General features: G+C 42.9%; 1 protein-coding gene across 2 annotated transcripts; it reads right to left on the bottom strand.

Annotated features, from left to right (window-relative positions):
* Positions 1 to 11,178: 11,178 nt before the first annotated feature.
* Positions 11,179 to 27,626, bottom strand: col1a1a (collagen, type I, alpha 1a). 2 transcript variants are annotated; one of them, XM_048198095.1, is made up of 51 exons: positions 27,405 to 27,625; positions 25,826 to 26,017; positions 25,443 to 25,465; positions 25,182 to 25,217; positions 24,425 to 24,517; positions 23,926 to 23,997; positions 23,535 to 23,579; positions 23,111 to 23,164; positions 22,607 to 22,660; positions 22,302 to 22,355; positions 22,095 to 22,148; positions 21,942 to 21,995; positions 21,810 to 21,854; positions 21,639 to 21,692; positions 21,274 to 21,318; positions 21,086 to 21,139; positions 20,505 to 20,603; positions 20,349 to 20,393; positions 20,104 to 20,202; positions 19,961 to 20,014; positions 19,628 to 19,735; positions 19,482 to 19,535; positions 19,224 to 19,322; positions 19,076 to 19,129; positions 18,392 to 18,490; positions 18,160 to 18,213; positions 17,998 to 18,051; positions 17,723 to 17,776; positions 17,560 to 17,613; positions 17,280 to 17,324; positions 17,068 to 17,166; positions 16,827 to 16,934; positions 16,593 to 16,700; positions 16,434 to 16,487; positions 16,272 to 16,325; positions 16,075 to 16,182; positions 15,875 to 15,928; positions 15,677 to 15,730; positions 15,424 to 15,585; positions 14,502 to 14,609; positions 14,210 to 14,317; positions 14,047 to 14,100; positions 13,811 to 13,918; positions 13,667 to 13,720; positions 13,444 to 13,551; positions 13,300 to 13,353; positions 13,039 to 13,146; positions 12,666 to 12,945; positions 12,383 to 12,573; positions 12,038 to 12,280; positions 11,179 to 11,740 (listed from the first exon to the last, which is right to left on the bottom strand). In XM_048198095.1, exons 1-51 carry the CDS (start codon positions 27,484 to 27,486, stop codon positions 11,594 to 11,596), a joined length of 4,347 nt encoding a protein of 1,448 aa, XP_048054052.1. In that variant the 5' UTR covers positions 27,487 to 27,625; the 3' UTR covers positions 11,179 to 11,593. The 2 variants fall into 2 exon arrangements, with proteins under 2 accessions (XP_048054052.1, XP_048054058.1); XM_048198101.1 differs by lacking the exons at positions 13,444 to 13,551; positions 13,667 to 13,720; positions 13,811 to 13,918; ... (5 more) ...; positions 15,875 to 15,928; positions 16,075 to 16,182 and having other exon boundaries at positions 27,405 to 27,626.
* Between the last annotated feature and the right edge of the window lie 275 nt (positions 27,627 to 27,901).

The following is a 27,901-nucleotide window of genomic DNA, read 5'->3' as shown; positions in this document are numbered from 1 at the left end:
TAATCTTCAGAACACAAATTAAGATATTTTTTGTTGAAATCCGATGGCTCAGTGAGGCCTGCATAGCCAGCAATGACATTTTCTCTCTCGAGATCCATAAAGGTACTAAAAACATATTTAAATCAGTTCATGTGAGTACAGTGGTTCAATATTAATATTATAAAGTGACTAGAATATTTTTGGTGTGTCAAAAAAACAAAATAATGACTTATTTAGTGATGGCCGATTTCAAAACCCTGCTTCAGGAAGCTTCGGAGCATATGAATCAGCGTATCGTTTCGAATCATGATTCAGATCGCATGTCAAACCGCCAAACTGCTGAAATCAAAACTTTGGCGCTCCGAACAGCAGATTCGACACACTGATTCGACACACTGATTCATTATGCTCCGAAGCTTCATGAAACAGCGTTTTGAAATCGGCCATCACTATATAAGTTTTTTTTTTGTTTTTTTTTTGGTGCACCAAAAATATTCTCATGGCTTTATAATATTAATATTGAACCTTTATGGATCTTGAGAGAGGAAATGTCATTGCTCCCTATGCAGGCCTCACTGAGCCATCGGATTTCAACAAAAATATCTTCATTTGTGTTCTGAAGATGAACGAAGGTCTTACGGGTGTGGAATGACATGAGCGTGAGTAATAAATGACAGAATTTTCAGTTTTGGGTGAACTAACCCTTTAAGACAAAGAACATCTGTATTTCCAAACGCACGATAGGATCAATGTTAAAAAGACAAAAGAATGAAAAACATTTATTTAACTCACAGTGAAGGTGCTTGCGAGTCAACCTGGCGGGGGAAGAGTGCATCCTAAATGTGTTTATGTTAATATTTTTACGACAGTTGCTTAGGCTAGATGTTTTAACAATGATACTTCATCAAAACGTCTGGTGATTCTCTGGGCTGATTTAGTGTACGTAAATTTGTTCTATTCAGTTCAATTCACATTTATTTGAGGAGCACTGTTCACTTTACGTATCGTTTCAAAGCAGCTTTACAGAAAATGCATGCCAGCATTACAGTTAAGAAATATGTTGATCCAGGAACATGCCTTACTTGGAAAAATCAGGATGTGCATAAAAGCAACATCCATCAAAGGCATGTTTACCACTGTGTCACATCACCTTTTCATTTTAATTACACTTTTTTTAAGATTTATTTTTGGTGATTTTTGCCTTTATTATGATAGGATAGTATACAGTGGACAGGAAGTGAGGTGGGAGAGAGAGGGGGACGGTATCGGAAAAGGTCCAAGCATACATGAAAATCCCTCACCTTTCGGTGAAATTTTGAAACCAAAATAGGTGACCTACGTGAATCGTGTAGATTTGATGAGAAAACTTTTTTTTTTGGGGGGTGTGTATTCATATTCAGTGAACTGTGAACAGGTGTGCGTGCCAGAAGGGAGCGCCAGATTCAGTGAACTGCGAACTGCGATTCAGTGAACTGCGAACAGGTGCGCGTGCCAGAAGGGAGCGCGAGATTCAGTGAACTGCGATTCAGTGAATTGCGAACAGGTGTGCGTGCCAGAAGGGAGTGCGAGTGCATGGAAATATTAACGCGAGGGCCTTGCATCACCAGTGCAGACCACCATCAGAAGCTGAAAGCACGCCTGGCCTCGGCGATTTACCTGACTGAATTTGGTGAGTGATGGTTTCAATAATTTTAATGTTTTCTGGTATAGTTTTCTGGTATTAAGTTACCCAGGAGCTCTGTTGACATAGACTTAGCTAACGTTAGCTACAGCTTGATGAATTGAGTCAACGCTACCGTTTTTGAGGAGGTATATTTTGAGGTGAGGGGACTGACAAGGCAGAAGGTAAAGTGGTCCACCATGCTATCAATAAGCAGACCTGCCAACCTGTACGCAATTTGCGTAGCGGATATGTATTTTGACTTCAAAGTACGCTGGTACAATTTGTTGCTCTAAACTACGCAAAAACCTGGTGACGCCTCTGTGCACGCGCAGTCCTCAAATCAAGCAACAGCAAAAGAAGAAGAGTTCGACCAATCATAGCGCTAGGTTCTTCCCCCAAATAGCAAGTGGGGATGATTGACAGATGCGTAAAGCCTATCATTAAAAAGAGACTGAAAATCGACACCAATAAAGATTCCCGCTCGATCCCCCTTCATAATACTTCTCCAGCTCTCCCCAGGTTGGCAAAAAAAGCATCTCAAAATGCATCAGGTTGATGCTTTAAAATATAGAATATTTAAATTTTTCTTCAGGGGGAGCATGCCCCCGGACCCCCCTAGAGGGGTAATATCCTTCTCACCTTTTTCACCCTTGACCCGTTTTCATGCCTGGGTCCAAGAGTCGGGACTCAAACTCAGGTCACCCGAACTGCAACGGTGCTATGTGTAGGTGCACTGCCCAAGAGGATATCAACGCTTACTTAATTACACTTATTAATCATTTGGGACTACTAATTGTTGCAGTTTTTCCCAATCTCACTTGATACAAGACAGCTGCTCAACAGTCTGTGCACATCATTGTCTGATTCTCCTTTTCATGATGTGCCACATATTCTCAATAAGAGACAGAGCACATCCCCTCTACAGTGGAGAGTGTCTAGAAACCAATCGGTTTTATCATGTGCAGAATGAGGCCTGGTATTGTCTTGCTTCCCAGGAAAAATGTCATCTTAATGGCAGTTTGTGTCTCTGTACAATCCCAATATACGCCTCCACGTCAATGGTACCTTTAAGTCACCCACTGCTGTTTACGCTGATGCACCCCCATATCACGACAGATGTTTGCTTACCTGTCACTGATGAAAGTCTGGATGGTCCCTTTCGTCTTTGGGACTAAGAACTGTTTTTTCCCAAAACAAGCTGAAAGGTGGACTCATCTGACCACAGCACACATTTCCACTGACTTTTGGATCATCTGAGATGAGCTCGGGCCCAGAGAACTCAGCGCCATCTCTGCATAGAATCGATGTATGACTTTCACATCGCGATTCAAATTGCATTTCTTGATGCAGCGGCAGACTGTGTTAAGTGACAACGGTTTTCCAAAGTACTCCCGAGCCCACGTGTCTATTTTTAACACAGCAGCATGACGGCTTCTCACGCAGTGCCATCTGAGGGCTTGAAGGTCACGCACATTCAACCGAGGTTTCCTGCCTGAGATTTCTCTGGATTCCCTGAATCTTTTCACAATATTATGTATAGTAGATGGTGAAAGGTGTAAATTCTTTGCAATCTTATATTGAATTGTTTGACAATTCATTTGACAAGTGGTTAGCTTGCAAAGACTGAGCCTTTGGTGGATGCTTCTTTTATACCAAATCACGACCCTCACCTGTTACCAATTCATCTGCTAATTGTGGACTTTCAAAACAGTTTAACTTGGATATTCTGTAATATTTTCACTTTTTGCCCCTGTCCCAACTTTTTTGGAGTGTGTTGCAGCAATCAAAATCAAAAAAATGTTATATTTACAAAATGCAATTAATTTGGCCAGTGAAAACGTCTCGGGTTACGGATGTAGCCCTGGTTCCCTGAGTAAGGGAACGAGACGCTACGTGAAACGCATTGGGAACCTTCTGCGTGATATCGTCATTGAAGCACTCCTGTATCCAACCAATCGTGTAACGAGACGTCAGAGGCGGGTGACGTCACGGACCAGGAAACTATAAAGCATGCCCGGATGCAGAGAACGCTAGCTTCTGTGGAAAATCTGAAGCAAGCACTCACAAGCATGCAGGGGTACGGCGAGAGACGCAGCGTCTCGTTCCCTTACTCAGGGAACCAGGGCTACATCCGTAACCCGAGACGTTCCCTTTCGTGGGAACTATCGACGCTGCGTGAAACGCATTGGGAATGCAATCCCAACTGTGCCGTACTTCAAATGCTTGCTATGTTAGCTCGACAGTACGGAGGACCCCGGAGTGGAGCCCACATCAAGGTTATAATATTTGATAAATGTGTACTGGTTTGACCATCCAGCTGCATCACAAACGTCACTCATAGAGACGCCAGACATCAAAGCTTTCGATGCCGCCATACCCCTTGTGGAATGAGCGCGGACGTTAAAAGGAGAGGACTGTCCAACTGCTTTATATGCAAGTGAGATGGCCTCAACCACCCACTTGCTCATCCTCTGCTTGGACGCCGGTCCACCTTTATTAGGAGAACCGTAACAGACGAACAATTGCTCTGTTTTACGCCACAGGGCAGCTCTGTGGACATAAGCGTCCAAAGCCCTCACTGGGCAAAGCAGATTTAGTTTTTCCTGATCCGAAGATATAAATGGAGGAGGATGAAAGCACAATAGGACCCGGGACATTGGTGGGGACCTTCGGCACATAGCCAGGTCTAGCATGAAGAAATGCTCTCACCATTCCAGGAGCGAACTCCAGATATGAGGGGGCCACTGAAAGGGCCTGAAGATCTCCAATTCTTTTTAGAGAAGTAATAGCAAGTAAAAATATCGTCTTTAAAGTCAGAAACTTTACAGACACCTCCTCCAGTGGTTCAGAGGGAGCCTCAGCTAACTCACGTAGAACCACTGATAAGTCCCAGACCGGGGTCCTTGTGCGCACTGGAGGCCTCAGCCTCAGTGTACCACGGAGGAAGCGTGACACGAGGGGATCTCGACCAACCGAGGAATCCCCCCCAACATGATAGGCTGATATAGCCGCAACATAAACCTTCAAGGTTGAATAAAATAAGCCCTCCGAGAATTTTTCTTGGAGAAAAGATAGCACAAAGCTGATAGGAGCACGGACAGGGTCCGTCTCATGTTGTCTACACCAGGTAGAGAATAAATTCCACTTATAAGAGTAAAGCTTCCTCGTGGAGGGAGCCCTGGAGCTAAGTATGGTCTCAACAACCTCAGATGAGAGACCAGCCTCTATGAACCTGTCCCCCTCAGAGGCCAGGCCCATAGTTTCCATAGTTCTGGGCGGGGATGTATTATCGCGCCGCCCGCCTGAGATAGAAGATCCCGTCTCAAGGGGAGCTCCGAGAACCAATCGGAGCGTCGTCTATCATGGACACCAAGTCCGAGCACCATATTCGGGTCGGCCAGTATGGGGCCACCAGTATCAGGCTGACCCCTTCCTGGCGTACTTTCTCCAGGACTCGTGGGAGCAGAGCGAACGGGGGAAATGCGTACAGACGTAGCCTCGGCCACGTCTGTACCATGGCATCCAGACCCAGGTCTTTCCACACGGTAGAGCACGAAGGCACTGGATGCGTGAGGGAGTACCAGAGCGGACACTGGGTTGACTCTCCCGAAGCAAACAGGTCTACTAGATAATTGGTGGTTGTGCCTGACCAAAGTTTTGAGACAGAACAACATCCAAACTGCTTGTTGCTCTGAGATCCACCACTTCAAAGGAGCCAGGGCTGGATGGAGTCGGGGTGATAATGATCCACTCCCCGGGCCCGGGCCTCGTCCGTCTTGAATTTCAGCTTTTGTACAGACCGATTTAACCCCCGTAAATCTATGATAGGACGAAGTCCCCCATCCTTCTTCGGAACTATGAAGTAGCGGCTGTAAAAACCTGACAGCTTGCTGGGAGGAGGAACCCTTTCTATAGCTCCTTTTTGCAAAAGTGTCATAACTTCCTGTTCCATAACCAGAGACTGCTCGGGGGATACCACTGTGGGAAGGACCCCATTGAATCTGGGCGGGCGAGACCCGAACTGAATTCTGTACCCCTTTTCTATCATGAGCAGCACCCAATTTGATATATTCGGTAGAGTTTTCCATTCTTCCAGAAAATCTACTAAGGGAACCAGTCTCTCGAGACTGGCCTCTGGTGTTTTTTGAGCACTTGGCTCGGCGCTCTGAAACGGCATGCCGGCAGAAGTCAGCCGAGTCAAGTGCAGGCCAACCCTCCTCGGAGGATTGGTGGGGACCCGACGCACACTGGATAGTAAAGATAGCGTGGTCCCCGGAGGGCGCTGGATGGAAGCGGGGGCCAGGTGTTTCAACACCATGCTTCCTCCAGACGGGGGCCGCCCTCCTGGGTCCTGATCCACAGACATCAGGACCGCTTTTTAGAAGCCTTCCGCGCCACAATAACAGCCCGCAGGTCTGTCTTGGGCTGAGAAGGCTTCTGTGCAGCTCGCCCCTGTCCCCAGAATCTGCGTGGGGGAGCACGGGCGGCCACACTAATTTTTTGTTGCGCTCTGTGGTGCGCTGAGGAGCTCGTTGTGGGCCGAGACTGCTCCCGCTCAACAGTCTCGGCGGGGATTTTAGACCGGCGGGGGAGGAACCTCTGAAACGCAGCAGATTGTTTCTTGGTCTCCTGGAACCTCTCGACGACAGTTGTGACTGCGTCACCGAAGAGGCCCGCAGGAGACAGCGGCGCGTCCATAAGGGCAGACTTATCTCTGTCCCTTATGTCGGAGAGGTTCAGCCACAAGTGCCTCTCCGTAGCCACCAGGGCTGCCATAGAACGGCCCACTTCTTTAGCCGTCTCCTTGGTGGCACGGAGAGCCAGGTCTGTCGCCATGCGCCATGTTCCTGGATGCACTCAAAAGTGGCCTCCCCGCTGGTATCAATTTCCCCCAGCACTTCAGCTTGATAAGCTTGCAGCAGCGCCATGGTGTGAAGACACGCTGCTGCCTGCCCTGCTGCCGCATAAGCTTTGCCCACCAAGGAAGATGTAGTCTTAAGGGGCTTGGTGGGCAACATCGGTGCTTTTAAGGACGATGCCGACTCGGGTGAGAGATAGCCCGCGAGCGTCTCTTCAACCCGGGGCATCGCCGCATAACCACACTGTTTCAGCCCCACGATATTGCTATAGACCGAGGTCTGGTGGCTGAACACTCTGTGTTGGACCGGTCTATTCCAAGATCTAGACAACTCAGTGTGTAGATCCGGAAAGAACGGCAAGCACCGACGTGGAGGTAATGACCGCGCGGGGAGAAAGCGCTCATCGAGTTTGCTTTTGGGTTTTACATCTCCTCGCTCTGCTTCTGGCCAGCTAATATTTAATTTGGCAACAGCTCTGGCCACTACCTCCATGAGCTCCTCATCTGCAGAGGAAGAGGATGGCGGTTCCTCATCCGCTGCTTCGACACTCATCAGATCAACATCCTCAGATGAAGACAGATGAAGTGCCGATGTCTCTCCCCGAGGGGAAGAAACCGCTGGGCGTGCTTCCACCACGGCAGGAGAGACAGTGGGTCTGGCAGCTAAAGGAAGAGATAGGGCGGGGCCCGTCTCAACCCCCACTGCCAGATCCATTTGTGAACCCCACGAATGGAGCCTTCGCTCTGCCTCGGCAGCAGCGGGACCCGATCCGCGGGGAACACCGACCGAGGCACCCTCCGCTCTATCAAAGAGTGCCCGGCAAGATCGCAGCACTCTGAGGGTGAGCCTTTCGCAATGCACACAGACAGCTCCCTCGAGAGCTGCCTGCGCGTGCTCAACCCCCAGGCAAATTACACACATATCGTGTGTATCCCCGTCAGGGATAAAGCGAGTGCAGGGATGAACACACTTCCTGAATCGCTTGCTGCTTTCATCCGCCATTTCTTTATATATATTCGTGTCTTATGAGGTGTATGTATGTATGTATGTTGAAACTCTTGTCCTCAGACAAAGAGAGATAAATCACAAACAATAAGACGCACAACAGCGATCTTAGACACACACACACTTGTTGCTGCAGCTCTTGTCCTCAGACGAAGAGTGAGACCAATAATATATATATGGACAGACAACAATAAATAAGACACACGGGATAACATAGAGTGCTTGCTGAAGATAACAGAAGCTAGCGTTCTCTGCATCCGGGCATGCTTTATAGTTTCCTGGTCCGTGACATCACCCGCCTCTGACGTCTCGTTACACGATTGGTTGGATACAGGAGTGCTTCAATGACGACATCACGCAGAAGGTTCCCAATGCGTTTCACGCAGCGTCGATAGTTCCCACGAAAGGGAACATGCACATTTTTCTGTACTTTTGTCAGTTAAATAAGAGTTGTAACAGTTTCAAGAGAATCAACAAATCACAGATTCTTGATTTTACTGTGTTTTACAAAATGTCCCAACTTTTCTGGAATTGGGGTTGTACCTTAGACAAGTTGATTCCTATATTAGGGCATAAAATGTGGAAGACTATTGTTTGGGGTGTTTACTGATTTTCTTTTTTAGGAAAATTAGCATTTCTGGCATTTCTGGGTCTTAAATCATCAACTTACATCAAAATATGTCTTTCGATTTTGCACATTTGGTCATCTGGTCCTAGGCTATAAATCCTCTTTTTTCTTCAGTAGTAATTCTTTCAGCTTCCCTTTTTCTTGCTTCCCCCAATGTCGCCTTCGCAGTTCGAACTCCCAACTCTAAGCTAAGCCTCCCCTTAAAACATTACTGACCAACCCTACCTTAGTAACTGTTGCCAGAGAAGCCTTTGCACTTTGTCAGCTTTTTTCCAAGTGTTACGGAGGATCTGTGTTTTTATAGTTTTAAACGGGGAAAACACACTTGTAAGCTGGACCATTTATTGTGACACAAGGTACCCTGAAAGGATGTTTTTTTTCCTTTTCTTTTCCAGATCTTGAGAAGTACGTGCTGTGGACTAAACGTTTTGCTAGCACCCAGTTTCCAAATGACCATGTACAACGTCAGTACGAACACCTATATTTTTGCTCCAAGGTAAATTAGTTACTTAACATCATTTCATTTGCTTATAGAGTAGGTATGGTAGTTTTAATAGCTAAAGCATTCACAGTAGTACCATAGTGAAACGTTAGGATGAGCTCTGCTTACACGTCAGTCTATTCTACATATTAACTCGTATTTACTAACATATTTTGTCTGTTTAAATACCATTTTGAGCCAGTAGAGGGCGCAGGGAGCCAGTACGAGTATAGTCTTCCTGTGTTCAGTTGCATAAACTGTTTAGAGACTAGTATAGTAGAGTCATTTATATTTTTTTCCCTTCAAGACTGGTCATAACATTTTAAAGTCAGTTACATAAAAAGGTAAACTGGTCTAATCTGAATTAAGACTGATCTTGGTTAACTGCCAGTTGGTCAGACTAGCTCTTAAGACAGTATTAACATAGTGGCTATGTTTATGCAGCTGGCCCCCATATATAAACTAATGCCCTAAATTAGTCCTCAATGTATTAATAGTTTAACATCTCTAGCTGTTATATCTCTTCAATTAAAAAATTAAAAATTCCCTGTAAGCACAAAAACATAGCATGTGAAGAATGAAGCCCAGTTTTCCCAATTCACCTAACCTCATTTTATGCATTTCTTCCTCATATCTCGACTAACTCTTTTTCAGTTTTATTCCTTCACATAAAATGTATGTGCACCGCATGCTAATATTTTTATATTTAATATTCATTGTACATGATTTATATGGGGAATAAAAACTAATTTTAGAACTAAAAATATGTTCGATGTACAGATTCATTAAATAAACTAAAAAAATCTTTTAGTTGTAGCTAGATGCAACAGTCACTGCCAATTGCACAAATAATATGCTACTGATTTCTACACATTTGTATCATAGTCTTCAGCTACTCTTTAAATAAAGCCTACTATTTTACTTTAGTTAGGTTTGCAAAGTTTTCCCCTTCCTCAAAGAATTTCAGTGTTTAAAGTGAAAGTGAGTGCATGGATCCAGTTAGCAGTTTAGACATTCAAGCCCCCCACTACGGAAGCCTCCGCATACCTTACGATACAATGGCCCTGTTGTGTCCTACAGGACTACCACCTTCACCACTGACCACCTTTAGCATTTGAGTGCACACTGCAGCAAAAGACTGGTTCTCCTCCGTTTAAGCTCCACTAAAGCTCCACTTTTAAATACTTGGTATTTCAATATTTTAAAATAAGTATGTTTACAGCAACATCTCTCTCAGCTTTCAAGTCAAAGGAATTCTCTGCTCGCGGATTATACTATCCTCAACAGCTTGGATGACCCATGATTTCAACAGATGTGAGTTCGGAGCATCAACCATCAACCAACACGAGCGAGTCTTGATCTGAATTTTCACCATTGGATCATTTGGATTATCAGTGGAATATTATCCACATCATCTTGGAGTGCATTGATTTCAAGACGCATTTTTGTCAACATAAGTGCCCCAAGGCTGCACAAGGTTAGTACACGCAAGCATCAGAAAATGCAGTATTTCTTTCTAACATGGTAACTTTAGGTTATTTTGCTCAGAGTTTATGTCCTGTTGGTTATGGATTACTGAGTAGTATAAGAAACTACTTTTGCAAAAAAAAAACAACATGAAAAAAAAAGCACCAAAAATAAAAGTAGCAGACGTTTCTGATATTTTCTTTAATCTTTCCTTTTAGTCAAAACAACTGTAACAGGTGCAAGCTGTGCTTCATTCAAGTCCATTAGGCAGTCAGGGACGAGTCAAGATCACTTCTGACAAACATAAGGTCGACCACTTAACATGCTTTATTTCAGCATTCAAAATAATTAAAAACATCTCAAATTATTATACATATACAAAATAGGTACAGATCTTCTTGTTTTAACCCCCCTATGGTGTGCTTCTCTCATAATTTTAGGACTTTTCTATTTGATTGCCTGTTTTATGCTTTTAAAAAAAACCTAGGTGAAAACAAAACAAATCCTGATTACAGAAGGATGGGAAGGAAGTGGGGATATAGCTAGAAGCAACTGGACAACACTGGGGGGATATTTTGCAAAGAAACCAAAAGACAACAACCAAAAAGTGTCAAAAGGTGTTTGGAACATAAAAACAGACTCCACCTGCTTATTCTGCACTTGAAAAGACTGCGTGCATCACAGCTACAGTACTGCTTCTTAACAAAAGCTCTGCTGTCTGGCTCTTAGCTTACACTTGAGAAAGAGAGGCATCTGTTACAACTGGGCAGCAAGATACTAGGGTTTCGTTAGCACCAAAGGCCCTGTGAGCAAAAGCGACGAACAATACATTACTTTTAGAACTTTCAGGACCTCATGAGGAAATAGCACCTTTACAGCTGTCACTTGATCTTTTAACCATACTTCTGCCAAGTAAAATCCTGACCTGGTGTTGGTCAACACTGGGAATTGCAGGTTTCTTTTTTGAGGTAGCCATAAGACATCAAAACAAAGTTGAACCCCTGTCTCTACTAGATGAACTTTGTGTGACTCTTGAGAGGAACGCTGGCATTCGGCACCCGATGGTCCTAATGGGTATAACACAAAGACACTTAAATGTCATTTTACAGATTTATTTAACACCTGAACATGGTACAAAGCATTTGGTTTTGCTCTTTCATTGTCCTTCCTCAGTGGTTGAAAAAAAGTCACTTGTATCATTGTTGTTTCTTTAAAACTCCAGGGGAATTTTACACTTTATAAGTATATATTATTTTCTTGTTGCCAGTGAAACAAATGAGTCTTCTAAAGTATCCTCAGTGTGGGTGGTGGTGACAAAGTAGTGGTCCAAAAAAAGCCTGATAACACACAACCACTGTCTTCTGAAGCACAGGTCTAAGCAAGTGGACCATTTGGACAGCCAAATTGAATTCTAGGGTTTGGTTTTAATGCATAGAAAAGATTTTTAGAGAGATGATTGCTAGAAAAAAAACACACACGCACACAAACAATCTCAAGTCCAGATTTCTTTTTTACAAGAAGCAGACTGGGCCAACTTCAATGCCAAATTCCTGATTAGGTGCACCAACGTCCATAGGGGCGATGTCAATAATAGGCAGACGGGATGTTTTCGTTGTTTTGTAGTCAATGACTGTCTTGCCCCATGCACCGGTGTGCGACTGGAGAGATGGGGAAAAAAAGGAAAACAGGGGTGGAATTAGAACCCTTTACAAAACCATTTTTATGTTGCTATAATAATAAAAAAAACATTTATGTTGCTAATTGGAAGTTCATTCGGATAAAAGCTACTGCTAAATGAATAAATGTTAATGTAATCATACTGAAGTAATGCTTGGATATAGTCATTTTAATAATGTATCTTGTATTAGCTCTCAAATTCAAATAAACAGTACTGTTGTGATATTGAGATGCAGAATGACTGTGATGTTCACATCAAGAAATGATCTAGAACTCACCGTGCAGCCATCCTCAGTGACGCTGTATGTGAAGCGGCTGTTGCCCTCTGCTCTGATCTCAATCTCGTTGGAGCCCTGCAGCAGAAGAGCCTTCTTCAGGTTGCCAGAAGCCTGGTCCATGTATGCAATGCTGTTCTTGCAGTGGTATGTAATGTTCTGGGAAGCCTCAGTGGACATGAGGCGCAGGAAGGTGAGCTGAATGTTGACATCCTCAGCCTTGGAGCCCTCGCTGCCATACTCGAACTGTAGGTTTTGAGAGGAAAGCACAAGAAAATGAGCAAATATAATAAACAGACATATGAAAAAAAAATCTGTTATACTTTTTGGCCTAGTTGACGTCCTCACCTGGAAGCCATCAGTCATGGCCTCTCCGAACCAGACGTGCTTCTTCTCCTTGATGTTCTTGCTTGTGTACCAGGTCTTCTTGGGAATGGTGGACTCAGTTGGGTAGACACAGGTCTCGCCAGTTTCCATGTTGCAGTAGACCTTGATGGCATCCTGGTTGCAGCCCTGGTCAGGGTCAATCCAGTACTCACCTGTGTTTTGTTTTTGAGGAATGAGAGGATTAACGTAAGCATGACAATGTAATATGATGATTGTAGAATTATTGTGTAATTAAGAAACATACCGCTCTTCCAGTCTGGGTGGCACATCTTCAGGTCACGGCAAGTGCGAGCAGGGTTCTTCTTGGTGCCATCTGGGCTCATGATGCTCTCAATCTGCTGGCTCAGGGACTTGAGGGTGGTGTCAACCTCCAGATCACGGTCGCGCATCACATTGGCATCGTCGGCACGGAAGTGGCGGAAGGGATCAGGGGCCTTCTCCTGTGGCTGGGCAATGAAGCCGATGTCAAATCCACCACCAGAGGGTCCAGGAGGTCCAGGGGGTCCGGGAGATCCAGGAGGTCCCTATATCAGAGAGTAAACCAAATATGGTGGGGTTAAAGTATCTATTTGGTTTACTGGGTGCACAGTCATGTAGAAAAAGAAAGAATCACCCACAGCTGGTCCAATTTCTCCATTGCGACCACGGGGTCCAGGAGGTCCAATGGGTCCAGGAAGTCCGCTCATACCATCCTTACCAGCAGGTCCAGAAGATCCAGCAGGGCCCTATTAATACAAAACAGAAACATCCAAATCCAGTCAGAATGAACTTCAAAACATTCAGGCCACTGTTTATATGCTTCAACTACTTGATCAAAGCAGAAAAATAACGGTAGTACAAATATGTAGCAAGATTATATATTTTAGAATAATACTTACTCTAGGTCCAGCGGGTCCAGAAGCTCCAGCAGGTCCAGGCTCTCCAGAAGGTCCCTATGGACAAGAAAAAAGAAGATTTCACGCTATGGATATTACATTCGGGATTTATAATGTAAGTTCCATAAGCTAAACAGAGTCACTAACAGGAGGTCCTGGGGGTCCCTGCATTCCAGTAAATCCTCTGTGTCCCTTCATGCCTCTCTCACCAGCCTCGCCAGTCTCACCCTTGTCTCCACGAGCTCCAGCGGGTCCCTGAATAAAGACATTACACCTCAGACGACAATAGAGTGTGTACCACAGATGAACCTACATGCAGAGTCTGGTTTGGCAATTCTTTTGTGGTTTGAGTCTTTGAGTCAGGACTTACAGCAGGTCCACGGGGACCAGCAGGGCCAGCAGCACCGGCAGGACCAGCAGGGCCCTAAGAAGGAAAAAATGAATTTGTTTAATCTACTCCCATGCTTTTTAAAGCCATCAAAAGTTCAATTCATTATTGGGGATGGGGACTTACAGACTCTCCACGATCACCAGTCTTTCCAGCAGGGCCAATGGGTCCAGGAGCACCAGGAGGTCCAGGAGCACCGGGAGTGCCAGCAGCGCCAGTCTCACCACGGTCACCCTATATCATTAGTGGAAGAACAGAATTTTGTAAGGGACACCACAACAGTCACACAACCTAATGTGTGGTAAAGAGGTTTGACTACTGAATGTGTTGCATAATGGGAAACCATGAAGGCTGCAGCTCACCTTGGGGCCAGCAGCACCATCACGACCAGCAGAACCCTCATTACCTGGGGTACCCTAATGTGAAGCAAAGTACATAGGTGTCAACAAGGCAGGACACTATTGTTTTAGTTTGTTTATGCCAATGAAATTCAACAGGTATTGGTGTATATGTGTATATCCTTACCTCACGACCAGGCTCGCCAGGAGGTCCAGCCAGTCCAGGGGGTCCCATGGGTCCAGGAGGTCCACGTTCACCAGAGGGACCAGAAGGCCCCTGTTTGCCAGGCTCTCCCTAGATGGAATGATGAACAGAAGTATGATGAAAGCTTTACCACGATTGATGCTTAAGAAACCAACTTTCCAACAAGACAAACTCTTGAAGGTAGATACTGGCTGAATAAAGCAAATTCATGATGGCATGTATGGCAGTAGATGAGCAAGCAATCAGTCTAAAATAAGGGAGCCAGAATACTCACAGATGGGCCAGGGAGACCAGGGAAACCACGCTCGCCTCTTTGTCCAGGGAGACCAACAATACCACGCTGACCAGCAATACCTTGAGGTCCAGGTGTACCAGAAGGACCCTGCAAGAAAAGAAGGATGGATATTAGTTAGATAATATAGGAAGTTCATCACAGGCAATGTCTTTGTTTTATTTATTCTTATAGATAGAAATGATGTATAAATATCTACTAATTTATACTAGCACAGAGATCAAGATGGAAGACAGAGGGTGAATCCTATTTCCCTCTAGCAGAGATGTATTAAAGCAAACAATTGTTCTAACAAGCACACCACTGTCTTACAATTGATCTCTACCTATAATCAATTAAATAATTAACACATTTGGTATACAGAAAGCTCTCAGCTAAAGTATAACTAATAAAGTTGTGAATTTGTAAGATAACTGTAAAAATGATGACTATCAAGAGCATCAAATAAAGAGAAACAAATCCATGAATAAGGAAAAGGGTACAAATTAGTATTATTTCAAACCATCCTGCATTTCATTTCGGGGATGACTTGTGAGTGAATTAACTGAGAGGCCAGTAATAAGTAATCTCTTTGATACAGAGTTTACAGGCCTTTATTTAAAAAGAACCATATTAAAGCTCGTCTGTAGTTTGCCTAAAAACATAACATTGGGCCAGTTGTAATTTGTTTAAAGATTTTGTGGTCAGATGAGACCAGGATAGGATTTTAAATGCTCAAATAAATATATGTTGTGCACATACAACACTGCCAAAAAATGTGAGGATTTGAGAGAACTGGTTAAGGAATCCGAATAATTTTTCTAGGCACTGTAATTGATATCACATTCACAATTGCTTATAGTCATGTATTTAGCAAGGCCATAAGGTAAGGCAATAATGTTATTGATCAGCGTGAAAGACTTACAGTGGGACCCTCAGCTCCGGGATTTCCTTTCTCACCAGGGGCACCAGGTTGTCCAGGAGCACCAACTTCACCAGTGCGGCCAGCAGGTCCAGTCTCACCACGGTTACCTTTCTGGCCCTCCTTACCACCAGGTCCAGGAGGTCCTGGGGGTCCAGCGTTTCCCTAAGAAAGACAAGCAGCAATCAGAGAACCATCATTAATTATGGAAGAGGACCACATTTACTATGTAAATCATTGTTATAGAGGTTCTTACAGCAGGGCCGGGAGGTCCAACTCTACCAGCAGCACCAGGGAAGCCAGTAGCACCCTTAACAAAAAAGTAAAAATGGATTAGACCAATTGTTTTATGTCAACTGTAAAGCATAACATTTTGCAATTTTTAATTGTGCCAAGTAATATACCAACCCTAGCATATCACCCAGGAATATGAAATTATGGAAGTCATACTCACAGGGGGACCAGCAGCACCACGGGCACCCTTGGGTCCAGTAGAGCCAACAGGACCCTGTATGGCACAAATCAATTTGATTAAAAATTTGGATGCCAACAATAGTAAAGGCAACCATGACTGTTACATGGATCAAACTTTATAGACCCAAAGGAGCATATGTCTGTTTTGGATGAGGAGATGATCTGAGAAGGTGATCACACCTGAGGTCCGGGGGCACCAGTTGCTCCTGCAGGTCCTGGAGGACCAGCATCACCCTTAGCACCATTGTCTCCAGCCTCTCCCTTAGCACCAGGCAGACCGTCAGCACCCTGTTGGAGAGAAATTAGATGTTCGAACTAAGAACTGGTCTGTAATTGTTAAAACACTTTAAGGATATATACTAGAGTTTGTTACTCACAGGAGGTCCAGCAAATCCAGCAGGTCCTGGAGCACCAGTCTCTCCGCGCTCACCCTATTTGTAATTGTAGAACAGATAATGCCATCAGATCATTTTGAAAAAGAACTTAATTGTTTCTTTAAATGATCAATTTAATATATCTGCATCAAGGATTGTGCTTACAGGTGGTCCACGGGCACCAGCAGGTCCAACAAGTCCAGGAGCACCAGTCTCTCCCTATGTTCAAATACAAATGAACCATGGTTGAATATGCTCTTTGACTTTGTAAGAATTATCATCAGTGATTATGGATGTATGGAATATAGCACAAAAGACACTCACCTTGTCACCAGGAGCTCCAGCAGGTCCAGGAGGTCCAATTGGTCCGGTCATACCACGGATGCCATCTTTACCAGGGGCACCATCAGTACCTTTGGCACCTTGGTCACCCTGGGATAAGAGTTTGTTGTCAGTTTTGAGAATTTGTGCCCTTCAATTCAATTGCTGTGAATGAGTACTGAGTTTTTTGTCAGGAACAGCTGTCAAAGTTCAGAGAGGTGCATCACAAGTACTCACTCTGTCACCCTTAAGACCTGGCAGACCAGCAGCACCACGCTCGCCAGGCATTCCTTGAAGTCCGGGAGGACCCTGAGCACCAGGGGCACCTGTGGCACCAGCATCACCCTAAGAAAGCAAGAAAAAAGTGCTCTGATATACTCTTCAGGACTTTGATTCGCATTTTGGGACATCCTCTGAATTTTGCTTAGCCATGTGTAGGATAACTTCAATAAAGTATGTGAGGACAGGTGAGACTCACCTTGGCACCATCGTTACCAGCTGAACCAGGAGAACCACGAGCGCCAGCAGGACCAGCAGGGCCAGGGGCACCACGCTCACCAGGGAATCCTCTGTCACCCTGGGTGAAAAGTAAATAGAGATACCATCGGTTCTTGTCCATCTCACATATCTAGAACTAGAATTATTATTATGGGCTATGTGCCATTTGGTGATCATGTTGTAGATACTCACTCTGGATCCAGAAGGTCCAGGAGCTCCAGCCTCTCCAGGAACACCCTGTAATAGGCCGAAGAACGCAAATCAGTATTGTGTCGCCTGGCCTTTCATTTCTGATAGGACTTGTTCGCTGTTGCCCATAACTAGTGCTCATAGAATTGTCAAGCAATATGTATGTTTTCGCATAGTATCCTTGCAAGCAATGCTGAACTAATCATTTTAGATCTTAACTTCACATCTTCAGGATTATATAATAAACAGCAGTTCCATATCAGCACATCTTCTAGCAACTTACCTGCTCACCAGACTTGCCAGGCTCACCGGTAGCACCCTGAGGTCCTGGCAGACCCTGTCATTTAGATGCACAAAAAAGAAATGAGCATATTGATATCAGTGTCTATAACAAAAATATTGTGTATGGAGTGGATAGGGTGGGTAAGATGAGTGGGCACACTCACCTGGAATCCGGGAGGACCAGCAGGTCCCTGTTCACCTCTCTCACCAGCAGGCCCCTATTCATGAAAACAATATCATGAGACACTTTAGCCAACGTGGTTTATTAAATAATTCATTGTTATTTTAAGTATTATTGTAAAGTAGTAGATGGAAGTACAATATAAGTTGAAGCTATATATGGCCATTCTATGAACATTTGAGACAGTTTGTATAATGGATTAGACTGAAATAATGTTAAATGACAAGATGCATTATACGATATTGAAGTGCTACTTACAGCAGGTCCAGGAGCACCAGGGGCACCAACATCACCGTCTTTACCAGGAGCGCCCTATAGTTAAGCATAAAACACAATAGAATAAGGCCCAGACTAAGACACCATGAACCATAAAGGGTAAAAGATAACTGTGGTGTGGAAAACAAAAGCACATATACTTACAGTAGCACCAACAGCACCCATCACACCTCTCTCACCAGGTTTGCCAGCTTCACCCTGCACAGGGGCAAAAAATAAACATCAGACTTAAAAAGCTTTTTGTAACAAGTGCACACAGAACCAATGTGTTATCAATGTGGGACTGTCTGCATTTTGACTATGCAGTGAGAATACTGACATTTTATAGTGTAGTTTGTTTCAAACTGAAAGAGTAAAGAGAGTTTAGAGCACTCACAGCAGCACCCTTAGGTCCAGGGAATCCCATAACACCAGGCTGTCCTCTGGCTCCAACGGGGCCAGGAGGTCCAGGGCGGCCATCTTGTCCAGGAGTACCCTATCAAATATAAAACAAAAAGACCTGTGAGCTTTGATCCTTTTCTGCCTTGTATGAATATCTGGGAATGGGATGGTATGTATGAATGAATGTATGGTATAGCGATATATTAATTTGGAGGTAATTAACCCCCGTTTTCACAGGCGAGGCTTAAGCCTAGTCCCAGATTAAAATGCATGTTTGAGCTGTTTTAACTGAAAGCAACTTTCACTGACATATCTTAAAATATGTTACTGTCATTGTTTTGTCTCAAGATCCACACCAGTAATGTTTTTTTTTTCTAAGGCGCATTTATAAAAGGTACTTAAATGTCCTAATTGAACTAATGTCTAATCCTGGCTTAATCCAAGCCTTGTCTGTGAAACCAGGCCTATGGGTTTGACTGATTTAAGTCTCTTTTTTAAAACCTCTTTTTCTTTAAATGTTCTGGAATAAACAATCTAAGTAGTCAAAAGCAGTTTTAGGCTTGATATTGTTGGATTTCAAACATCGAATCCAACCAGCAGTATATAACATGCATTTGGGTTATCTGTTATGGTGTAGTGGGTTTGTTGTGACATTATGGAGAATTGTGTTGGCACTCACAGATGGTCCGGTCTTTCCATCAGGTCCAGGGCTGCCAGGGCTACCAGTCATACCCTGTAATTGGCATAAAGAGAGAGGGGGTCAGACATACTAATCAATCAATCCCACCAATCATATATAGCATTCCTGTTGATGCCAATTTTCTCACCTTGGATCCTGGCATACCAGGTTCACCATTGCGGCCAGGCTCACCAGTGGCACCCTTAGGTCCAACAACTCCAGGGCCTCCACGCTCACCAGGGGCACCCTGTTACAGAGATCAGAAAGAATTGCACCATTTACCATTGCTGAAATATGACATATGAATATTATAATATCCTAAACTGATTTTGTGCCTATTTTTTGTTTAGTTGGTAACTAAAAAGGTTGATTCGTATGAAACATTTTGTATCTTTTGTAGACCTACCTTGGGACCTGCAGATCCATCAGCACCAGGGAAACCACGAGCACCAGGAGCACCCTGCAAAAAGAGGTGTGTAATTGTTATGGTCTAGGCCACTGTTAAGGTACTTACTAATATTTTCGATTATCTGAGGTAGAGTGGGTACATACACGTTCACCAGGAGGTCCACGGCCACCTGCAGCGCCGGGCTCACCACGAGCTCCTCTTTTGCCTTCCTCACCAGGTGGGCCAGGGGGACCCTGAACTCCTTGGGCACCCTGGGTAAGCACACAAGAAAAAAAGAAGATGGTTAGACATGAAACTGAGATTAGAAATCAATTATTGTGTAATAGTTGCTTTGTCAATCCTAGGGCACTGTTTTAACAAAGAGGTGGAATGTTTCAACTAAATTTGCTGGATTAGATTGATATAAAATGGAGTATTAAAAATGATGAAGTGAGTGCCAAAGTTTTCTAGATCAAATAAGTGAAGTTTATACTTACAGCCTCTCCCTTGGCACCAGCCTCTCCTTTGGCACCAGGGGCACCGGCCTCACCCTGTAAAATGTAAAAAGAAATTGTGTAAAATAATTCACATTTCGTTTAAAAAAATGTGGCTGATGATCTGAGGAGAAATGGACACTTACAGTGTTACCCTTAGGGCCAGGGGCACCAGCAGCTCCAGAAGGTCCGGGAGGACCACGAGGTCCAGGGAAACCAGGAGCACCAGCAATACCAGGAGTACCCTGCAGGTGGCAGCAGAGAGTAACAAAGATGTGGCCGTTAATTTACTAACACCAAAATTCTAATCCAGAAAGAGGAAATATGTTGGCCTAAAGAAGAACGTTTATCAACAAAAGCATTTGCTGATAAAGATTAAACCGATACTTACAGGAGAACCCTTGGGACCAGCAGCACCATCAGCTCCATTGTTACCCTACAGTAGAAGGAAATCAAAATGGACAAGGTGGTCAGGACTGAACTGCACAAATATTAGAAATTTAGGACTGAAAAAATATATTTTATATTTAAAAAGAGAGTCACTCACAGCGGGTCCAGCAGGACCAGCAGGTCCAGGGTTACCAGCCTCACCACGGGCTCCCTGTGGTCCCTCTGCACCACGAGCTCCCTGAGGACCAACCTCTCCCTGGAGAAAGCAAAGAGCAAGAGTGAGATGTGTCAACATAACATTTATGAAGAGCTACAACTCAACATCTCAACTCTCAATGCCAATGAAGAATTGTGTATATAGTCTATAAAAAAAAAAAACCTTAAGATGATCAATATCTCTATGATGCTAGAAGACAAGTTTGTATGTCATCTTAAGTTTCATTATGTTTTTAATGCTGCATGATGACTTTCTGTTAAATTATCTATTGTGGATCATTCAAGCTCCAAACAAATAATAAGTTCAAATAAATAAGCTTTGAACTACTATCACATTTCCAAAGATCAACTCTTCATGTTGGCCTACATAATCAAGATAACTGACAGAGTTGTCGAGAAGACCGATATCTGGCTCTATTAGCCCAAATACAGTGCCACCTTGTGGTACTCTAGCTATTTGTTTGGTTTGATTTGGAGTTCAAATATGTGCAATTATGTGGACAAATAAGAGTATTTGTTTACCTTAGCTCCAGGGCCACCAGGGAATCCTGGGGGACCAGCAGGGCCAGTTGGGCCCTAAAAATAGAAAAAGAAAATAACTTATAGTGAGATTTTTACTCATCATCATTTTTCAGATTAATTCAGATATGGTGGGATTAGAAAAAGAATCTGGTCTGTTTATTTTTAATTTTTTTGAAATGGCTACTTACAGGAGGACCAGCAGCTCCAGCAGCACCATCATTACCACGAGCACCCTGAAAAATTGAGAAGCTGTGATTATTTGAAACTTATTCATTATTTATATATTACAAAGTGTAATATGTGCACTGTAGAGGACAGGATTTAGATAAAGTAATTATAAATACTGCGTTTTTCTTTGAGGGGTGATCTCAACCCATGTAAAATGATCCAAAAGGCACAGTATGTTTTTGCAAAATGCTGTTAAGCTACTGTGAAATGCTCAAAATCCATGTCTGTCCTTCCTTAACACGTCTCATCTACAAATTATGTATAATACTGCAACATAAGTAATATATCAGGACAATAATAAAGTAGGGTTATAAGGGTTACTTACAGCAGCACCAGGAGGACCAGCACGGCCTCTCTCGCCAGGCAGACCACGAGGACCCTAGGAAATAGAGTTACATTAGAAAGGGCTACATATGTGGATAAGAGAAACAAGTTGCAAAATAGCATGAAAGTCATGCCTAAATATGCAAATCAAGTGTGAATAGATGATACTTACCATAGCACCAGGAGTTCCGTTCTCACCAGGGGCACCAGCCTCACCCTAATGGACAAAGCAGCATGTTAAGTGGCCTGCTTACTGTGAAATTTAGGTTTAAAGTGTAATACTGATTTTAAATTCTGATTTCACCTTAGGACCAGAAGGGCCAGTATCTCCCTTAGCTCCATCTAGACCGCTGAATCCCTGAGGTACAGAGATGCACATAAAGATTTATTTCATGTAGACACATGGGTTGATAGTCATCAAATGAGAGGAATCACTTCCTAGAGCTAGAGCACTCACTCTGTGTCCCTTGATGCCTGGAAGTCCAGGGGTTCCGGGGAATCCACGAGCACCCTAGGGAGAAAGAGAAAGGATTTTACAGCCTTTGCTACTTTTGTTAGTCATACACCATAATGCTAATGACTAATATAATGCAATTATAACAACAGTGCTTTCATCGGAAATCCTGTGAACAGGAAATCCTGTGATCCTTTTTACAACACTCACCTGTGGGCCAGGGGGTCCGCGCTCACCAGGGCGACCGGGTTTGCCAGACTCACCCTATAGAGTCAGAGAAAAACAGATGAGAAAAGGAGAAAGAAACTGAAGGTTTAAACCCTAGAATGAGTTATGAGAAATGTTTGCTATTTCACTGCCACTGTTTCCTGATTTATCCGTTTCTCTATGATGCTGATAAATATAATGCTTGGCTCCTTGAGATTTTAGATGAACAATATACTGTACTATAACTGAATAAAGGTTCTTCTTACATCATCTTAAACCAAAATCTAAACATTATGTGGATTACTTACATCCTCTCCATTCTTTCCAGGGGGACCAGCAGCACCACGGGGACCCATTGAACCCTAAAGCAGGAAAGCAGGAGAAAAAAATCTAGGTTAGGAAAAACATTTGTGTCCATGTGAGTGTTTTTTTATGTGTTACACATTGTGGCGGCATGAGTGAGTCACACTTTGGCAGAGTGAATTATCCAGATGATAAAAAGTGAAATATTGACTAAAATGACTTTTTGTTGGCCAGTTACAGACCTCTGTTATACAAATAAACAGGCTGGATGTCATGCATCCACTCAGTAGAAAAGCAATCTAGGTGGCTGAGGTTAAGATTCATGAACCCTGTACCATTTTGACCTCATTTGACCCAAATGAGTCAAACTGGAGTCACATATGTAAGTAGGTGAGAGTAAAATGAATGTGGGTGAATGTAAACAGGCAAAGTGACTGACTTCAGATATTTACTGAGAAAAAGCTGTGTTTGATTGGATGGATATACAAATGATTTGTTTAGATACTCACAGGAGCACCAGCCTCACCAGGCTCACCAGGGGGACCAGTAAAACCTTGGGGTCCCTGTAGAGGAGGACAATAGGCACAAATGACAAAAAGCACAAGCCTGAAGAACACTGTTACATAATAGAAGCGAGATTACACTCTAAAATTAGCATTAAGGAAATAGGTAGTAGCTCATTTAGACTTCCTGGGTGGATCTAATAAAAGTAACTTTATTCTGATTTTCCCGTTTTTTTGCAGTAATTTAATTTAATTTTGCAGTAAACTAATTTCACAATAATTCATTTGAAAATGACAACTTATATTATAGATGCATGGTGCATATTTATATTTATTATTAATTTAATTATGACTTCCAATATGGAATTGGTTTAAAACATATTAAATGTCAGGATGATAAGATTTTTATGAACTGTTAAGGAGTACTCACAGGAGTTCCAGGAGGTCCAGGGGGTCCACGGGGGCCCATAGGTCCCTGTAAAAAAGAGAAAAAGGAGATACAGTCGGCAAACCTGACAAAGTAACAATTGGTTAACATATTGTTAATATGATATTTTTGTTTGAAGCTACATGCTACATATGCTTTGTAGTGGCCTACAGTGAGTTCTGTTTATTTAAGAATATACTAAGTTAAGCATGTGTTTAGAGCAGCAGCTGATTTGATGCTGTCTGTCAATAAAAATATGAATGGTAATATTATTGGGAGATAAGTGGATATCCATATTGTACATTCAGTGAAGTGATATTTGCATCACTCAACGGTTTATAGCATGCATGCATAAGAATATGTGTTATAGTGTTTAGCATGTGTGCATTTTTACCATGGGGCCTGGGACGGCCATTGCTCCGCCAGATTTCTCATCGAAGCCACCAGACATCTGAGGAGAAAAGTTCTGTGGAGAAAGGGGAGAAAAAGCAAGGACCTTGTTAGTAATTTGGACTGGGATCATTTAGTTCTTACACAGGATGAGATGAGACCTTTAGAAAAGTATCTGTGCTCATCTCAGCACAAGGCAGGATGAAACCTAACTGAATGTATCTAGCTAGATCATGTTCAGGGGCTTATCTTAAGCTTCATCACAAGCTTTGCATGCCTGTGTGCAACTGTAGCTACTGCCCCAAGGGTGCTGTCCACTTTAATGGTGCTGAAACGTGTCAGCCCTGTGACCTTAAAGGTCGTTTAAATGTGATTTGATTTCAAATTCTGACCTAGAACAACTGAGAAGATTTGCACCTGGCCTGAAGGTACTTTTAAGTCACACCTTTCACCTATTTGTTGGAGAAATTTAGTATTTTCCCAATTTAGGGTGAGATACTTACTCCACCAAGGCCAGGAGGTCCAGGGGGGCCTGGGGGCCCAGGAAGGCCAGGCTGTCCAGGGATTCCATCATTGCCAGGAGGGCCGGGAGGACCCTGTTTAAGTTCAAGGGAAATGAAAATTAGGATTTAATGGGATGCTACACTATAGTACAGAAAGGTTTGTACACTGAAAGCAGCTCACATCAAAGCCCTTACAGTTCAAAATGATGCACCACATCTATAGATCAGTCAGTTTTACTTGGTAGAGGTATAATTAGTGGAAAGTGGTGGGTTGATATATAATTCTGTTGTATTTTTACATTAAATACAGACCAAATCATTTCTCTGTGCCTCATTGCAAGAGCTCAAACACCACAAATACCATATAATAAGACAAACTAAACCAACTGCATGTGCTTGTAGCATAATTTTGTTATGAAGACATGTCAGAATTAAAGCTTATCATTAGTGCTGCTGGTACATATGAGAACTTATAAGTTTATATATATATATATATAAACCATGCATAATCTCGCAAACAAACTCTAGAATGATCTCAGATCAAATACAACTAACTAAAAATCAAGTAAGCTAAAAACTAACTATACAAATTCTAACATTACATATATAATATGCACTAAGTTTTGTGGAGTGCTAATGACAGCTGATTTAGAATGAATTTTTTCGGTCTCCAAGAACTTATAGATGTTCATCAAGTAAACAAAACCCTTGAAGAAGCAATAAACAGATGCATAAAAAGAGAGAAATATAAACCTACCCTGTCACCCTTCTCACCGGGAGTACCTCTAGGTCCCTAAGAGAGAATGATGAACAAAATTAGTTTATAAAGATTTGTTTTCCCAGATAAGTAATGCAACAACTTTCAACTAGCTTCAAATGAGCTAAAAAAAAGATGCCTTGAGCATGTTATAATTATTGCAACATTCATACTGGCCATTTGACAAGATTCTTCTAAGAAGCAATGAACTGAAAACTTATTTAAGGCAATATAAGCTGATCAAATGAAAGCAACATTTACCTCAACACTGGGTTCCTGGAAATCTATACAATTGAGGAAAAGAAAAAGAAAAATTAAAACCATATAAAAGCAGAAATTAATTGGATGTCTCTTATCAATTCTAATCAACAAACAGCCTAACAATTGAGTCTCTGGTTTTCCCCAATTAGATTTGAGGCCTTGAGCCTTGATTTAGGCCTACTAGACCAAGAACCAAACGAAAAATTAATCCAATGAATGACCATAAGGCTGGAAGCTTGAAGATCACATTTAAAAATCCAAGGGAGTAAATGTTGTGGATCCATAAGAATTTTCCCATACATTTTAAATGGGGGATGTGGGTTGTTCTGTTTGCCCAAGGTAAGGGGGATAAAAAACGGTGCGTGAGAATCAAGTCGTCGTACCGTCGTCTGGGCAGACGGGGCAGCACTCGTCGTGGGGAATCACTGGGTTGGGGCAGTCGGTCGTGTCCTCGCAGATCACCTCGTCGCACATGACGGTGCCGCTGTCGCACACGCAGATTTGGCATGGCTCTGGTTTCCAGACGTCCCTGTCATTGTAGACCTGGCCGTCCAATGTGCAGCTGCCACCTGTGCCTACGGGAATAACGAGTAAAATAGTTGCATGAGTATAAAAGTACAAATGTAAACGTTTGGTATTTGAGCATATCATAGGATTTATATTAAATATTCAAGTCAGTGTGTTTCATGTTTACTGTCTTCAACGTGAGGCTCAATCAGTGACGGAAGGTGGGAAATGCTTATAATGCACTTTTAATCGTCTCTAAATAATCTCCAGATCTCTAAACCTAAATCTTATGAGGGAAAATATTAAGTATTTGCTATTATATCAACTGAAATTAGGCCGTGTCTTTGCTTTGTAAACATTTCCCGTAGACGTGGGAACAGAATACGCACACCTTTACTTTTGCTTGAAAATGTTTGGTTTGAAAATGACCTCTAGGTGGCGTAGTGCCCTTAGGCCCAGATTCCATTAGTCAGAGGAAAAAGCTTGAGGGAAAAATTCCACGCCTGCTGAAGCTGACCGTCCATCATGAAGTAATTGAAAACTGTCGGCTTGGCAACGACTAACGTTTTCCTTCAGTGGAAAGTCTGCAGGGTCCGCATGTGTTTTCAATCACCATAACAGAGGGGGAAAGTAAAAGGGTTGGGTTGGGGGATTGTCAAAATATGATGTCATTGCACATTTAACCACTAAGTGGCGCTGTGATACTGTCTGAAATACGTAAGCCCTTCAGATGGTAAAATTATGGGTCTGGAATAGTAATTAAAAGTAAAAATACATTTAAACTATTCTTCTTTCTTTCTTATTGTACAGAAAAGCAAGCAGTTTTTGTTTTAATGTAGTTAGCAGACTATCCAGCTTGGAGAGATGCTCATCCAAGAATGAGATCATCTCTTTTATTGTTTGGGGGGAAACTTTTTTAAATGGATGTCGCCCATGGCCAGATTGTTTTGCTGGAACTGACTGAATTGCTTGGTTTTTCCCCAAACTAACCAATTTATCACTAGACAATGAATTCAATCTGAACTTTTATTTCTTTCAAAGTTTTAGGTTCCACTTTTTTTTTTTTATCAGTTAATTTTTAAGTATTGAGCTCATTATGGAATATTTGATCTTCTCTTCCCTGTCTGCTTCTCTCATTTAGCAGCTGTTGAGGACAACAAATTGCGCGTGGAGGAGAATCTCCAAACCTGTGCCAACTTGTCTCCAAAGGCTCGCGCATGCAAAGCGTTAAAAGGCCCAGTGGGTCTAATGCATATTATCCAGACTAAGCAAATGTTCTTCTCCCATTCCAGAAGAAAACTTAAGGATATAGGAATGCATTACTTTTTTTTAGTCCTGAGAGAATAATTTATCTAGCTGTTTCCTTCTACAGCATCACAAAATAGCCTCGCTGCTTCACTTTTGCACCCACTAACCTCCAGCAAAACCGAAAAGTTGTGGAAAAGTTATACTTACGATCATCCTCGCCTTGTCCTCTTGCCAAAAGCACCGTTGCGCTGAGTAACAGCGCCAACCGAATATCCACAAAGCTGAACATGTCTAAATATTAGACATGTAGACTCTTTGAGGCGAGGGAAGTTCTTTTTTTCCTTTAGACTCCAATCATACACGGTAGGGTCCGGTCTTCTGTGACTCCAATCCAGACCCCAGCAGAAACTCCCTACTGCCTAAACCAACTCTAGGTCCTGGCTTTTATACCCCAAACTTTCTGGGAGGCGCCGGGCGCAGAAGATAACTCAAGCATGTTCACGTTTAATAGAATAGCGTCCCTCCTTCACCGGACAGGGGGGCTGTCTTCACAACGTTTGCAGAACCAACATCTAAAGAAACCTGATCTCTTAATAAAAAGGTGAGGGTTTGCTCTCAAAACTTCTTTCTGGTGAAGCTATAGGTTGTGTGCCAAGGTGACCACCTGTATTGTGGGCATATCGCCGGACTTTTGTTTCAGTCTT

This window comes from Megalobrama amblycephala, linkage group LG1 (genome assembly GCF_018812025.1).
Source record: "Megalobrama amblycephala isolate DHTTF-2021 linkage group LG1, ASM1881202v1, whole genome shotgun sequence".
In the NCBI taxonomy this organism is placed as follows: domain Eukaryota; kingdom Metazoa; phylum Chordata; class Actinopteri; order Cypriniformes; family Xenocyprididae; genus Megalobrama; species Megalobrama amblycephala.
This window is presented reverse-complemented; position numbering and strand designations above follow the sequence as displayed.